This window comes from Lepidochelys kempii, chromosome 13 (assembly GCF_965140265.1).
Source record: "Lepidochelys kempii isolate rLepKem1 chromosome 13, rLepKem1.hap2, whole genome shotgun sequence".
Taxonomy (NCBI): Eukaryota; Metazoa; Chordata; order Testudines; family Cheloniidae; genus Lepidochelys; species Lepidochelys kempii.
In genome coordinates, this window is record NC_133268.1 from 16323893 (window position 1) to 16340684 (window position 16792).

The 16792-nt window shown below is 41.1% G+C and overlaps 1 protein-coding gene across 2 annotated transcripts in view; it reads left to right on the forward strand.

Moving 5' to 3' along the window:
- PEDS1 (plasmanylethanolamine desaturase 1) overlaps positions 1 to 16481 on the forward strand; it is a 32629-nt gene extending 16148 nt beyond the window's left edge. Inside the window, exons 3-6 of one of the 2 annotated variants that reach the window (XM_073309437.1) lie at positions 8617 to 8708; positions 9436 to 9580; positions 10401 to 10613; positions 15278 to 16481. In XM_073309437.1, coding sequence (XP_073165538.1) covers positions 8617 to 8708; positions 9436 to 9580; positions 10401 to 10613; positions 15278 to 15399 — 572 coding nt within the window. In that variant the 3' untranslated portion in view covers positions 15400 to 16481. The other variant, XM_073309438.1, reaches the window with a different exon arrangement.
- The last annotated feature ends 311 nt before the right edge of the window (positions 16482 to 16792 follow it).

Consider the following 16792-nt stretch of genomic DNA (forward strand, 5'->3'; position numbering starts at 1 on the left):
TTATACACTGCAATCCTGTCTGGCTGTCCAGCTAGCTGGGTGCATCCAAAGCCAGCTAGTTTTGTTGCTGGGTTTTTTTCTTTAGTTGACACTTTGTTCTTTAGTTTGCTGAATTGGGGATGGATTGTTTTGCTCAAATCTTCTATCTGATAGATGTTTGCTTAAGAGCCAATTCCTGTGGCCTATCCGTGTGTTTAGTGTCTGGCTTCCCAGCTGATTTTGCTGGCAGCTTCTGGCTGTAACTCAAGCAACAGTGTCTGACAGGCTGTTTTCCATTCTTCTGGGCACTTCTTCCTTTTGGTACCTTCTTAGATGTAACTCTTGTGTATTGGGGAATTTAGAAATGCCTTCAGAGATAAAACTTTAAGGTAGCCAACTTCTGTTGGTTAGTTCCTCTCTAAGGGAACAGAGAGCATCTCAAAAGATGTTTCCATCCCTCTAGTACTTTTTGAATCTTTTTGACTGAACTGAATGCGACTCCCAATGTGTAAGGCTACCCAGCACAGGTTTCCGAGAACTGTGAGAGGCCAGTTGAGTCATCCATTTCCTTAGTTTAACAGATGGGCTGTCTGAGGAGAGCCTGACAAACTATCATGTTTACTTTGAATTGCTGCTGCTATTTTACATCTAACTCTCTTCCCCTCACACTTTGGCAGTCTAACCAAAAGAACCTATTAGTTTGTTTCTCCCATAAGCATATAACCTTCAGGTGTTAAGTAGTGCAGGAGTCTCAGCCGTCTTTCTCCTCTAGGCCTCACGCTGTTTCTGGCTTTTTGGTGGATTCTTACATTGTGCTCAGATGTGTGCTACAATAGTGGGAGGCCAGGCAAGAGATACTGCTGTATTCTAATAAAGCGTTTCTGAAAGAAGTGTAATACAGTGACTAGACAGCATGTGGTTAGGAAACCAGGAGACCTGTGTTCCATCTCAGGCGTTGCCACTGACTTGCCATGTGACCTTGGGTGAGGTGGTTAACAACTGTTCCTCACTCTCCTCCTCTTGCCTCACAGGAATACTTGTGGCTTAAATTTGTAAAGTGATTTGAGATCTTTGCCCGAGAGGTGCTGTAGAATGGCAAAATAGTAGTAGTAATTACACTTGGCAGAATAGTCATTCAGTGCCTTAATAGTCAAATGCATCGACCAATGTTTGTTTCAGGTTTTTCTATTTAAATTTTCAGACAATACTGTACATAAGTAGATTTTATCATTAAACTATACCCACTTTTGAGTAAACTTTGTACACTGTTTTGGGGACAGTGCAGCCACGGTTGACATGTTTAGCAGGCTGTTGCGACTTGAGACTGTCACAAATTGTCTTGTCACCACACCCTCTGTCCTGCACCAACTACACCTGATGAGCACATGACAAGTAGCGACAAAGTTTGTCATTGTCTTGTGCTTGCTTAACCTTCGTTTGTGATGTTCCCTGTAGCTTAGATCGGTTCTTGCCAACCTGTGTGACACATGTTGTGGCAAAAGGAAAAAACCTTCAGCTTCTTCTAGCTAAATCCTTTAGGGATCACCTTTCTACCAGCCATTGGGACTCTGCTGTCTGATACGGTTAGCTCCTTGTCTATGCATATAGCTCCAAACTTGACGGCTTTACTTTGTATTTATCTGTAATGGCCATATATGTGACAGAGCTAAAATGAGTGACTCTTAATTTTTTTTTTAATTGCAGGAAACATAAAATGTTGCAGGTTTCCTCCCTTTACTGCTAATTGTTTTCTAAAACATCGATGTCATTAGTCCTTATTTGTCATGTAAATAATTTTTGACAAAAGTGAGGGAGCGACAAATTTGTATGGAATGTAGATAGGTGTTACTGTTATGGGAATACCTAAAACAAGCTGCTTCTAGGAGTAAAGATGTGTTAGCAGTAAACATCTATCTGTTTTGGGAATGTAGCTTGAGTTTTTTCCCTTCTAACCCCCTCCACTTGCAAATGTTCAGTCATTCACTTTAAACAGCAATTGTGGTTAAGCACACAGCCTAGGGAAAAATACAACACTTCAGTACATGAGACACTCATCAATCCAACAGACCTATTCCCAAAAATCTCCTGAGTAGGAACTCTGAGTAGGAGTGAAACTTCACTTATTCCAGTATAAGACTGCTCTGTTGGTGGAATTCACTTGCAAATCACAACCAAGGGAAGGTAGTTATATTTAACATGACATTGGAGTTATCCCCATTAATGTGTCTGATTTGTCACAAAGCCAAAAAGAAAAGAGAACTTTATCTGTGGAACTCCCAGGCATATGAGGTGCACTGCTCTCTAGCTCCTTCCTGTAGAGTTTGGGAGTTTAACTTGCTCTAATGTGACAATTTTTGGTTTTCCGTGCCCGCTCCTGCCTGCCATCTATTGCTAAACAGCCCAGATGCTGCCATTCCCTAGGCTTCTGCTTGTATTGATGCATGGTATAAAAGTTCCAACACGTCGTCTTAACACGTCTCAATTCTTTTAAGGGTCAGTCACATTCGCTGACTGTATCTCACCTGTATAACTAGAAACTCTTTCCTGAGCAACATTGTGGAGAACTCATTTTGTAACAGTAACCACCTGCTCAAGATCTTTCTCCATTAGCCATCACACCTTTGCCTCTGCCAAGGTCCCTTGCGGCCTCTTGTTTCTGTACCTCAAGACCCTGTATGTATCTGAGGGCAAAACCAGCCACAACCTTTCTGGCAAAAACCAGTGCCTAGCCTCTTACTTTAATAAAACTTCCTCCCTCGCATGCCAATGATATGAGGGTTATGCCTCTGCATATTGAAAGCACCTCTGTTACTGTTCTTTGCTCTAGTTAAAATGCCTGATAAATTCTTTGCCTGTGAACTCTGGTTTCACCTTCTGTTGAGGCCTGTCAGGTTTTTTATTCACTTCATGATCAGTCAGCTGTTTTTAAAATAACTCTTCCCCTCCCGCCCCCCCATGTGTACCAGGCCTCTGCTTCCACTTCTTCTTTTCAGCTGAATGATGTTCTGCATTAATAGTCTAAAGTCACTTAAAAAGTAGCCCAAAACTAGCCAAATATTTTTATTGGGCTTCTAGCCCAAAAGTAGCCCAATCCATTTATTGAAATGACGTGTTTTTTTTTATTAACACGTTGGTCTATATATCAAGTTCAGAACTGATTTTTTTTAAAAAAACATTAATCAAAACATTTTAAAACAACATTATTATATATTTCAAATTGACTACCATCATTGAATGTAATGTCCATTATTCTTGGGCATGATATTTTCTGAGCTCTTTCTAATCCATCATGAAAGAATTGTTCAGAGTTCCTATTGATTGGATTGAATAAGATCAAGTTCAGCAAAAGTCCCTTTCTCTGCTGTTCTACAGTGGCCTTGCTTCTGATCAGCATGAGACTCATGCATCCCTGAATCACAAACTCTGGACTTCCATCTTTACTGGATATGTGACTGGCCCTCCCTAATGTTATCACTCACAGTTGGGCTATGTTTTTCTCTCCAGACCTTGCTACATCTCACTCAGTCAGAAAGGAAGGATGTTCTTTATAGTCACACAGGCCTAGGAGTCCAGAGACCTTAGTTCTATCCCATGTGTTGCTATAGGCTTCCTGTGTGACTTTAAACAAGTCACTTAACGTCTGTGCCTCCATTTTTCCTCATTTAAAATGGGAGAATGCCTGTGTCGTAGGAAAATGAGGCTAAATTCATTAATGTTTGTAAGGTGCTTTGAGATCCTTGAATCCAAGTGTTATAAAGTGCAAAGCATTATCCCCACCACCAGTGCCAGGTATAATCCCACATCCTCTTACCATACTCTCTTTCTGCCAGAATTACCGAGCTGTGAATTGGCTAGGTTGTAAGGGAAACCTACCTACCAATGTTGTTTGCTAGAAAGTGGCTTCTAGGACTTGCTGAGATTTCAAACAGCCTTAGAATAAGACACGTCTTAGCAAACTCTTCACTCTTCCCCTGATCTTGGTGTTTGATAGTGACTGCTCCTGAAACGCTGTGTAAAATAGTCTCCCAGACCCTTCCACAGAGACTTTTTTCAGCTTTCCTTCTCTTCTTTTTGCAGTTAGCTTCAAAGTTTCAAAACCACATGATGCTCACAGAACATACTTCAGTCTGTGAGGTCAGGTGAGCGAATTGAGTACACAGCTACTACAACCTCCGTATTCATGGTAGTTGAGGCTATGGCTACACTACAGATTAACAGGTATCGGAGGGGTAGCCATGTTAGTCTGTATCAGCAAAAACAGTGAGGAGTCTTGTGGCACCTTAGAGACTAACACATTTATTTGGGTATAAGCTTTCGTGGGCTAAAACCCGCTTCATCAGATACATGGAGTGGAAAATACAGAGGCAGGTATAAATACACAGCACACGAAAAGATGGGAGTTGCTTTACCAAGTGGGGGTTCAGTGCTCACAAGCCAATTCAATTAAGGTGAAAGTGGGCTATTCTCAACAGTTGACAAGAAGGGGTGAATACCAAGGGAGGAAAAATCATTTTTGTAGTGCTAATGAGGCCACTTTAATCAAGGTGGCCCATTTCAAACAGTTGACAAGAAGGTGTAAGTATCAGCAGGGGGAAATTAGATTAAGTTGACTAGGTTATGTTGCTCAGGGATGTGAATTAGCCACCTCCCTGATCTGACATAAGTGCTGGTGTGGACAGCACTGGGTTGGTGGGAGAGCTTTTCCTGCCGACATAGCTACCGCTGCTCGCGGGGGCTGGAGTAATTAAGCCGACGGGACAGCTCGCTCCTGTCAGCTTAGAGCAGCTACACAAAGAGCTTATAGCGGTGCAGCTGTAAGCTCTCTAGTGTAGCCATAGCCCAGGTTTTTAAAATAAACCCCACCTATTCCTTTTCCCCTTTAAGTAGAAGCCCCACATTCTTTCAGATTCATGATGTGGGGTGATCCCAAAGGCTGAGTGCTGTCCCACACTGGCTAGCATTATCTCTAATATATCCATCTATCTTAGAACAAGACAGTCTTACAGGGGTGTCTTGTTCTAAAATGTATTAATCAGGGGGGTTTTTTAATGGTAGTACCTAAAGACTAGCCAAATCAGGGCTTCATTGTGACAGGCACTGTACAAAAACAGCAGTGGACAGTTCTTGCTCTGAAGAGCCTACAGTCTAAATTGTCAAGGCAAGACAAAGGACAGAGAAAAGGCATGTTAGTTTCATTATTATTGTTCGGGGCAGAGGGACATATGTCTGGGATTAGCTAAACAAAGACAAAGGGAAGGGCAGAGAGTGAGGGGGACCCTCAAAATGTACTTTGAGGGGGGTAGTGGGTGAGCTGCACTACCTCTGTACCACATGCAGATGAAGAGAATTCCTGCAGTACTTTGCAGTATTAATAAAAATAGACTACTCTTACCTTGTTTCATAAAAGTATCTGCACTTTGGCAATCCTGCTAATGTCAAACAAAATCTTGTTAACAGGCCCAAGACAGCTGATCTAAGCATCCTGATTGCAACAGGATGTGTGGCTCCATAACCCCATAGTAAAAAGCATGTCCACATCAACTCATGACTAGGAGAAATCCAACCTGTCTCACTTCTAGATAAAAATGCAGAGGTAATTTACTAAAGTGATGCATCCTGGAAGGAAGTTTTTGAGGCTCTCTTTAGAGCAGCAGTGAGATGGCATAGGCAGGCAAACTAACAACGGAACCATTAATTTCTGGTTTGGGTCACAAGTAGTGACATGGGTCTGCTTGTCTCTGCCTAAATCCTAGCAGACCCACATGACAAAAGCACCACCTCCTGTGACTGGGGAGCTGAGGTGGAGAAGAAGTCTAAAGGTATGTCTACACTGCAACTAGACACCCGTTTACTGGCACATGCCAGTTGGCTTGGGCTGCAGGACTGTTTGATTGCAATGTAGACTTCTGGGCTCAGGCTGGAGACCAGGCTCTAGGACCCTGCGAGTTGGGAGGGTCCCCAAGCTCGGGCTGCAGCCTAAGCCAGAATGTCAACCCCACAGTTAATTAGGCCTGAGCTCATGAACCCAAGTCAGCTGGCTTGGGCCTGCCATGGGTATCTAATTGCAGTGTAGACATACCCTAAGGCATCTGGAAGAGAAGATGCTTGCCTGCTGAGTAGAAATCCAGGAGCCCCCTGCTTTCTTGGAGTGGCAGACCAAGGTCCCAGGGAGAATCGGTGAGACAGTTTGGGTATTTCCGTCCAGTTATATACAGCAAAAATAAAATTCTGTTCTTACCTTGTTTTTAAAAACTAGCTGGTGTTTCTAGAGTTAAAAAGTCAAGAGTATGTCTGACAGCTGTTGTTTGTGTAATTCATTAATGTGAATGTAAAAAATGGAGAACTAAAAAAATTTCCAGTAACTAACTCTGTGACCGTGGCTATATGGCTAGTTCTATTATGTGGCTTTCTATGAGCAGTTAACCAGCTCCTCAAATATAGCATGCACCCGCCTTTAGTACACACATTGCTAGATTACTAGCCCCTGCCTTGTAAAATACATTCCAAGGGTCAGATATGAATGGTGTGTTTCATTAGGTTTTATACTGGTTGCTAGCCAATCCCTTTACTGAAATGTGTTACACACACACCCCTCATTTATTTACTTCTCTGATCCCAAGGTGCCCTTTTGACAATGGATTGAAAGATCAATGTGATGCTTAGCTTGGCAGGAGTTGTGTAAAGTTTCCATGTAACTCCCTCCAGGATAAAACACCTAATCAGTTTCCAGGTATATCTTCTTTGCATATTACATTTCGCAGACATGGAAATTTAGGTCAGTGTCTACTGAATGGCTTTAAATAGAGCTGCAGAAGGAGGGGGTGAGGGAGAGGAGAGTACTGCTGTTTTTGACAGTTTAAGTGCAGTTATACACTGAGAAACTAATGCACCTTTTACTCAATACAGTTCTTCTCTGTGGCTGAATTCAGCAGATAAGTCTTTAAATGCACAGAAAGACTGTAATTCTATTATACCTGCAGAGCCAACACAGCTCCACAAGGGAGTTGGATTCTATTCCTGCTTATGTATCAACAAAATTGTCACCAAATCCTGCCCTTGGTGACACTTCAGAAACCCCATTCAGAGCAATAAGGGTAAAGTTGGATCTGTAGAATCTATTACTAATAATTTTTTTGTACCTGTTGCTGGCCATGTAATGGTCACAGTGTTAGGTTTTGACCTATAAGGCCCTAAATTCCTTGGGACTTGCCTGCTTGAGAGACCGTGTCTCTCCCTATGCCATGCTCCCACAGCTGTGGTCAGCAGACACCTTTGAGCTTGACTGCCCTCTTTCCCCCCATCTTGCCGCTATAAAGTGGCTGCTGGCAGAGCTTTCTCTCTAAGGACTTTCCTGCTAATTATCTGCCCATAATGGGTGACATTCTGGGCATGCTGTAAATCCTTGTCTGGTGAAGAGCTGAGGTAGCTGATGGTAGAATTTCAATGTAGTGAGGAAGTATGATAGGGTCATCTTAAGATGCATTGGTCACACAACTGATGTCTGACGGGAAGATGTGCTGTTGCTTCAATCAGTTTTTATTGGTCTTTAAATGTGCCAAAGTTGCCCTGAGCTTTTTGTGAAGAGTATGTATAAAACCAAAATCTAAATAAATCTACTTATCTGCAAGAACAGAAGAACACTTAAATTTTAAATTGCATACTTAGTGCACATGGCTGGCAGTTTAAAAAAAAAAATATTCTTATTCACAAACTGTCCATGTTTGTCTACAGATTTAGACACATTCTTTTACATCTGCCATGCCACTTTAATAACTCTTCAGTATAGAAGACTTTCTCCAGGGAATCATCAATATGGACTCTGATGCTCCTCATTGCATTATTGTAGGTGGCTCCACCCCCTAGCTGGCTGCTAGGCTTTCAACCTTACTTTGTAAACAGCCTTGCTGTAAAGAGCCATGTCTGGAAGCCCCTTCCAGGTATTAAAGTGTGCATCGGTAGCTGGTATTATTTAGTAGTAAGCTGAGAGAGTTCTCTGTGGTTCATGCTTAGAAAGCATTGGCGAGGTCCAAGAGTGTGTGGTGGTAGCGGGGGTCGGCTGGTAGGAGAGTCTCTGCTGAGTGCAAAAGGAATAACAACCATGTTGTGGGTAGTGCTACTCACTAACACTATGAATATCTATGCAGATCTCGACAAGGGTGGTCTAAACAGAGTACGTACTAGGTAAAAAGAAACTGTCCCTTTACATTGGATGTTAGGTGTGTGAATTAGATCTACCAGCTATACATCTAGCCATTTGTGGGAGGATCATGTTCAGTGTAAATATACGTTTAAGTAATTGGTTTCACTGATTTGACTATTGTTATAAATTAATTTCTGACAAATCTAGATTTACTGGTATGGAAATTATTATTTGATGATGATAGGATTATAGATCAGATCCAAGATCTTATTGTCAGCTAAGAGAAGACTTAATCTTTTAATGGCCCCTGTTATGATCACCCACTTTTCATTGAAGGTTGACCTTTCTGCATTCAGAGTGGCCAGATCGCTCTTGTGTTTGGGAGTGTGTATCTGTCCAGAAAATAGTAGTGTTGATATTTTTTTTTCTCGGGGGGCGGGGCAAAATGTGGACATTAAAGCAATACTTCTGGATTCCTAACTCTGTTTTTCTTAAAGTTGCAGGAGTTATTACTGCTGACTTTCTGTCGGGATTAGTGCACTGGGGAGCAGACACCTGGGGATCTGTGGAGCTGCCCATAGTTGGAAAGGTTTGAGACTCTGAATTTTTAAAATTTCAAATAAAATCACTTTGGGGGAAGCTGCCATCACCTTAAATGTGCTATGCACTGTATAGGAACTTGTCTCTTTCTGTCTTGTCTTGTCTCTCCTCCTGGTTTGGCCGACTTGTTGTCCTCCTCACCCTCTCTTTATCCTATGCTAATTGGTCTGGTATATTGGCGGTAGAGCTGACATACAGTGTTAAACTTCTTCTAGACTGATAAAAGCCAGGAAGTTTGAGGTGACTGTCTTTCTAATGTGCTCTGTTCCGATTGGGAGTATTAACAAGCAGAAGTAACAGTAGGCTAAGAATAAGTATCTCTGTTCCCAGATCTGCTGTTGCCTAGCTATGTGACCTTTAACAAGTCATTTAACTTCTGTGCTTCTCCCCCATCTGTAAAATTGTGATAATGTATATCCACCCTTATAAAGCACTTTGAGATGAAAACTGCTAGGTATGTGTTAACAATATTAATACATTGCTTAAAAATGCAAAAACTGGGCTGAAATATAAGCATTGTATGAAGACTTGCAAGTGTAAAGCAACAGATGGATGAATTATTTCAAATGCTACTTCTAAAAGCTTGAACCTTAATTCCTAGGTTCATGGTAGTATGGAAGCCCTTGTATCACTCTTTGGTTTGATGCTTTCATTCTGTTTCTGATCCATTCATTCTTAGGAGTAATGGCCTGGCACTTCTGGCTTTGTTCTTTCAGGCTTTCATCAGACCTTTTAGAGAACATCACATTGACCCCACAGCAATTACTAGACATGATTTTATAGAGACCAATGGAGATAACTGCATGATGACACTACTGCCATTGGCAAACATGGCCTACAAGTTTGTTTCTCTTTCCCCAGGTAAGCTATTAGCAGTGACTATGCATATGGATTTAGAATCTTCATCACTGGATAAATTGAATAAGTGCTTGTCCTTGTGTGGGGAAGGGATTAAAAATTGAATCGGTGATGCATGTCAACAGCTCTAAGTTTTGTTTGAAGTAGATGTTTGGAGGAGAGGGGAAAAAAATTTCCACTATTTGATAATGGGTGATTAACCTCTCCCATGCCAAGGATCTCCCATTTCCAGGAAAGTGTCCTACTGAAGAGTTCAGTAAAGAAACCTTAGAATATAAATTCTGCAGCAGAACTAGCATCTCAGTCTTTCCCAAAGGACTTTTAAACTCAGGCAATTAAGGAAGAAAGTTTAAGATTAAAAACCAGTGAAATTTTCTATTTTGCAGAAGTAGTTCAGTAAATGTAAAGACTAATAATGCAGCATTACATTCTCCTATTTAATTGTACAACAGTCAGTAAATCCATAGCTCAGGTTCCCACTATCCATTAGACTGAATTTATTTTGCCTAATTTGGTGTGGTGCATATTAGTCTTGCAACCCTATTACTTTGTGGCATTTCAGAATGTCATATGGGATGAGTTGTTCATGACTCAGCCGCTCTGCTGTCACAATCTATTGCTGAAGCAATTTGGTCATGGGCCTTGTTAACATCTGAAGTGTCAGCAACTGCTAGAATAGTGTCAGAATTGAGGGGCAACTTCTAAATAGGGCAGGTATGATTAGAAACTGTCTGGTAGGAATCTGCTTCAATAAAATGAAAGAGAGAGTCTGGTTTTTTTATGCTTTTTCATTTATTTGTTTGTTTAATTTATTTATTTGCAGAAGCACTGTACCAAACATGCCCTTGGGAGTGTTATGTCTTTGCCCTAGCTATCTTTGTAACCTTGACAAACCAAATTCACAAATGGTCTCATACGTACTTTGGTCTTCCTTGCTGGGTCATCTTTCTGCAGGACTGGCATGTTATCCTGCCACGGAAACACCATCGAATCCATCATGTGTCTCCCCATGAGACTTATTTTTGTATTACCACAGGTAAAGTAACTATATATTCCTGGACTGAGCTTTTTTTCACTGAACCAGAAAGCATACATGTGGCAAGAATGTAGTCTGATTGCATATATATTACTGTTTAGCAGTCTATAAAATGTGGATGATGTTACATGCCACAACTTGCAGTATGTTTAGCTTTTACTGTACAATTCAACTGAGGCTCTTCACTTGGTATTGTTACATAAATAAGAAAAATCCCAATCCCACAAAGAAGAATCAGGCTTCTGATTGGCTGAAAATCAGTAACTTTCTATAGTTGACTTCAGGTCAGTGATGCTGGGGCTTGGGAAAGGTCAAGCAATTTGATCTCGCATGCAAATTGGTGCATCTTTATTTAGTGCAGTGAATTCTGTGAAAGCTTCTATTCTCATACAAAGGGAATGATTTTATTTTCTTAATCTGCACTGGCTCTCTCCTTGAATGTTAGTTTCCAAAACAAGTTTTTAGACTTCTGAAATTCATGGCCATAATGAGAGAATTTCCAAATGCTTCTAACAAAGGCATTCAGAACATGTGTAACTTCTTTATCAAGGTTTTTTTTTTTTTTTTTGGCTTCTGATTCCCTTGGATCATGATATTCACCTCAACTAAAGTCATTCTGGTTATGTCCATTTTGCAGATGGGCAAGCTAAACCACAGAGTGCTCATAACTTGCTAAAGGTCACACAGTGAGCGATAGCACTGCTGGAAATAAAATTCTAGATTCCTGACTCCATCTCCTGCTCTGACAAATGGACTGTGAAATAAATAAAGATCTATAGATTTTGTATTAGTCATGCAGTACTGTGTGCCCTGTGTAAAGCTTTATAACTTGTTCCTGTCACCTGTCAGAAAACCATCTCCTATGCTAGCATTTGTTTCATTTCTATTTCAGCTTCTTTAGCCCGCTCCCTGGTACTTTAGGTACGACTATGCTGCTAGCTGAGTCTTCTTTTGATCTATCTGGCCTTTCGTACTTACACTGAAGTCTGGATTTCACCTAACATCAAAATGTGAAGCAAAGCAAATGGTTTGCTCCTAATCATTGTCAGAACGAAATGCAGTGCGACTGAGACAGTATGGTAGGGTGACAAGAACAGAGGATTGGGAGTTAGGATTGAGCTAGTCACTTGACTGACTGTGCCTCCAACAGCAAGCTTCTGTGAAGAACTTTGAGCTGTTCATATGGAAAGCTCTAAATGAACAAAAACCATGATAAAAAGTATTAATCCCATTCCCTCTTCTCCAGCCCACTTTGATTTCACATCAAGGTAATACGATGGATTGCTTCACTGAATAAAGTGTAGGTATGCAAGGGCTTTTGGATCCCTAACCACAGTGGTCTTAGTTCAGAATAATGGGGAAACCCCCAGCCTTTGCGATGTAAAGCTGTGTGTGTGAAGTGCTAATAGACACTGAGGCATGAACTGCACTTTAAAAGCAGCCTTGCTTGTTAGTGTCATTGGGCAAGACTTCAAATCCTGAGAGCGTACACTGCTTCAGAGCTGACCCCATGTACATAAGTGTCTGCCCTTGTATCTTGCCAGGAGTGTGTCAGATAACTGAGCACACAGACTCTTAATGGAACTCCTAATGCTAAAGCTTCCAGGCTGACTATTGGGATTCCTTCCGAGACTTTTTCCACTTGGCTTACCAGAGCATGTCATCCAGTTCTGAGAGAACACTTTATCCAGTTCTCTGGAATCCAAAAAATTGGTTTGAATCCAGACTTATCACTGAGGTCTCTTTGTTGGCATTTCATACAGTTATACCTGAGGTGATCAGGTTTAGGTGAGGGGGATGGGCTAAGATGCACCACAACTCCCATGTACATAATTATAAATCAGATTATATACCTATTCTAAAACAGACTAACACGTGTGCATTACATTCTGCATTGTATCACATGCTTTGATTGACCTCCTAATTTTGTGAACCAATCCCTGTATTGATCTTAAGCTATCCATATACTATAAAGTATGCATTTTTCACACCATGCATTGTCAACCTGTGGAACTCCTTGCCAGAGAATGTTGTGAAGGCCAAGACTATAACAGGGCTCAAAAAAGAAATAGATAAATTCATGGAGGATAGGTCCATCAATGGCTATTAGCTAGGATGGTCAGGGGTGGTGTCCCTAGCTTCCGTTTGCCAGAAGCTGGGAATGGGTGACAGGGGATGGATCACTTGATGATTACCTGCTCTGTTCGTTCCCTCTGGAGCACCTGGTATTGGCCACTGTCGGAAGACAGGATACTGGGCTAGATGGACCTTTAGTCTGACCCAGTATGGCCGTTCTTATGCTAGGAAGCAAAGCTGCAAGTTTATCACCTATTACTATTATTTTTTTATCTACTAGCTACATATTATTTACAAGGCCACTTGTGAATTCATGCTGTCTGTTTCTGTTTTGTTACATTGTTCATGCAAAGCCTTCAACTGTCACATTTAGAAGTTTGGGAAGGATGGGTCCATTTCCAGAGGGTGCTGGCAGCATTGCTCTGATGAGACTTTACTTGCCTTCCAGAAGGGATGAGGTGTACAGAGAGGGAGGGTTGCTAGCAGGAGACCTAGTAAATGCTGACCGCTGGGTACAGGTTCTGGATCATTAGCCTGCAGACTGACTTGGTGGGCGAGAGACCTGCTTGGTAGGGAGGAGATGGTGCACCAGTGCCCCGTGCTGAAGTGACCCTGAAAGTGTCCTTGTCTTATTTTGGGATCAACAGGTGCCACTTTAATGTTTGAATCCTGTGATGGGCATATACACAGCATGAAAATCTCACCAGCCTGAATCGGTTTGCTCTTATGTACCACATCTATAGGAATGCTTTGCCCTGACCTGACAAAGCTGGCTGTGGGGCAGCTCCTCTGGAAGCCTCTCAGTTCCTCTCCTCATCCTGCCTCCCATCCAGCTCACTTTTTGCATTCTCACCAGCCTGTCCTGCTTGCTCTGTCTGTCCCAATAGCCCTTGCATGTCCACGCACCTGTGCTTCTCTTGGGTTTCCTCCTCTCTGCCTGCTGCTGCTTTCCCTGCACTCATCAACTCCTGGGGGAAGAAAATTTGAGAGTGAGTATTCCGTCTGGTGGGTGCAATATTATGTACTTGAGCCAGTTTTCAGAAGCATGGATTCACTGGCGTGACTAACCTAAATACCTCTGTGCAGGAAAAGATGGATTTAAGGTTTTCAGAGCTGTTCTCAATTGGTAGTATGTGGGTTGGTTTAAAGTACAGTATCAGGAAAGAATTGTAACTATCCTGATTAAGATTATGAAGGTGACATACCAAGTGCTCTTGAGTCTTGCATGTTGCATGCTAAACAAAGTCTGAACTGCTGTTTTAGAATTTAAACTTTATACTGAGCACTGCATGTTATTTTACTAAGCACATCCAAGGCATTCCAATACTTTACTCTAGGTGAAATACTTCAAGTGCTCTAATCTCCTGAGTGTATGCGGAGGACATTAATATTACTTAATTTATTGCAACTCTGGGCTCTTAAGATTAAGCTATTTCTCTACACCTTTTAAAATTAGACATACGGTTGCCTAACAAATCTACCATTGAGCAAGTCTCGTGATAAAAGCATAATCCCAAATGAAACTCATTATAGTCTAACCAAATATCTGGAAGCAAAGGTGTGCTACAAGCCCCTCCCTTTTAAATCAAGAGGAGCACAGCTCAAACATTCTTGATTGCATCTGTGGCAGTATTGCATGAGGAGAGGCAGGGTCTGAGATATCCAAGATCCGCGCTACTTACTGCTATAGACTAATACCAACACTTTGACCATTGCCTGGAAACTTTTTGATGGCTACTTCAGATACTGGAACACTGGAGTTAGGTGCTCCCTTTGTGATGCTTTTCTTAGTAAACACAGTGGTCCCATGCTGTTAGCTTCAGTTTCCAAATAATGTCAACATGTATCCCATCTAGAACACACAACAGTATCTAATAACAAGGTGACAAAAGCACAGATAATAGGACATAGTGTACAGTGTGATTAGAATTTATTTTCTGAGTTACCATGTTTAGACAGATATGAGTTAATGTGTTTTAAAAGCTGGAGCTGCCCTAGTTAAGCATGCAGTTTTCCCTACCCCTCCCCTGGCTGTGCCACTGAAAACTAGGAATTAATATAAAGCCTATTTAGCTATGGCTGGGGCAACATATACTGGATCTTACAAAATCTGATGAGTTAATAAATCTGTCTAAATGTCAGTGACCAGTTATCTTGTTTGATTTGAATATTCTCTTGCACAGCTTGCAAATGAGGCATTGCAACCGTGTGCTAGTGCGCAGGAACCAGAAAGGGAAACCATCTGAGCAAAAAGTGAAACTGATGGGTCTGAATGAAGGGCCATTTGTAATCTATATAACTAGCTAGGCATTTTAAAACAGAAATATCTAAATTCAAAGTGTTTTTTCTCTCTTTTGCCCTAATAGGGTCTCCTTTAGCTTTGTGTAGTGGCCATTCTTCACTGTTTGCCCATAACACGCTACCGCTGAACTTTTCTATAACACACTTTTGTTTGATATTTAAAGTGAATAACACTTTTAAGTAGGGAAGAAAAGCAATGCAAACTTGCATTTCTACTGCTATGGTTTAAGCTAATGCTCGATACTTTTTTTTTCTCCCCCCCACCCCTCCCCCCCGGGGTCTTTCAGGTTGGCTGAACTATCCATTAGAGAAGATTGGATTTTGGAGATGCTTGGAGAATATTATCCAAGGAGTGACTGGGCAAAAGCCTAGAGCAGATGACATGAAGTGGGCCCAGAAAGTTAAATAAAACTCTTACCAGCCTTCTACAGTTCTTATCTTTGTTGCCAACCTTTAAAAAAAAAAAAAAAAAAAAAGCCATCAGCCAAATGCAAGACTTGCAAAGAAATAACAGACTAAAGCACAAGCTAAAAAGTGCTAACATCGACTGCAATTAAAAACTCATTCTTCTTCAAACAATACTTGAAATGCGAATGGTTACTTTTCCGTTTGTACTGAGCACCTTTCTTTAGCCATGTCTGCTGATGTCTTAGAAAATATTTCATCACTGAGTCTCATAAAAACCGTCAGGTGAGCCAGAGAGGAAGACGATGCACCATCACTTCTAATACATTGGTGGCACAGTAAACATGTGTTGTATCAACATTATTTAACTTTTAAAAGTAGCTTGTTGTCTAAGACCAATATGGAGAATCGTGAAGATAACGTGTCACGGCATTTCAAGAAATCCCATCCAGATATGCTGCATGAAAACAGCATGTCAGAGTGATGGAAGCCAATAAAATTGTCACAGTTTGTGCGTTTAGTGGTTGATAAATCTGTCAATTCCATCTTTGCTATTGTGTTAAGTCTTGTTAACGTGGTGTGGAGCAGACTTTGAAATCTTGACTTGATCAATGGGCAAAGAATTCTTAAGTGTTTTCAGTTTCCCTTAAAATAAATCTGTTCAAATTTTTATGAGGAATTTGAACCAACCATTTATGTATAAGCATTCAATTTTACATGAATAAATGTCTGAGTATCTGGAGGGCACGTTGTATATGTGTACCCCACATGCTTGCATTAATTGATTCAGAGTGCTCACTGATGGGATCTTGCCGGTATGTGTTTCCTGTTCCAATAATCAATGTTTAAAGTAGGTGTAGCATTGAGCACATCTGCAAATTGTTGTCTTTTGAGAGCAAAAGACATCAGATTTTGTGTCTTTAGCACGGAAATGTTAATGGTGTTTTTTTAAGGTGCTTGTTGGTTTCTGTAAATAATATAAAGCCTTAATCTATTCTGGTGTAACATGGAAGAATATTTTAACGTGATGTTCTAAATGTATATAATTTATAACAGCAGTTGGATAATACTAATCACATTTGTTAAGTCTTGTTTCAGTTCATTTATTTGATGGTATAAAATCACACTTCGTCCTCAACACTTAGTCTGAAATATCTAGCATTCACAGGATTAATGCATGAGTCCCTCAGCAGCCGGGGGGGTGGTGGTGGTGATTGTAAACCTGGCCTTTCCTTTGCTTATACTATAGCAGTGTATTTTACTCTTTCAGTATATAAGCATCTGGCACTATAACAAAGGACTATTCCAGTTTCTACCACCCTACAGAACCTACAGTGAGCTCTACGTAGGGCAGGGGTGAGCAAACTTTTTGGCCTGAGGGCCACATCTGGGTATGG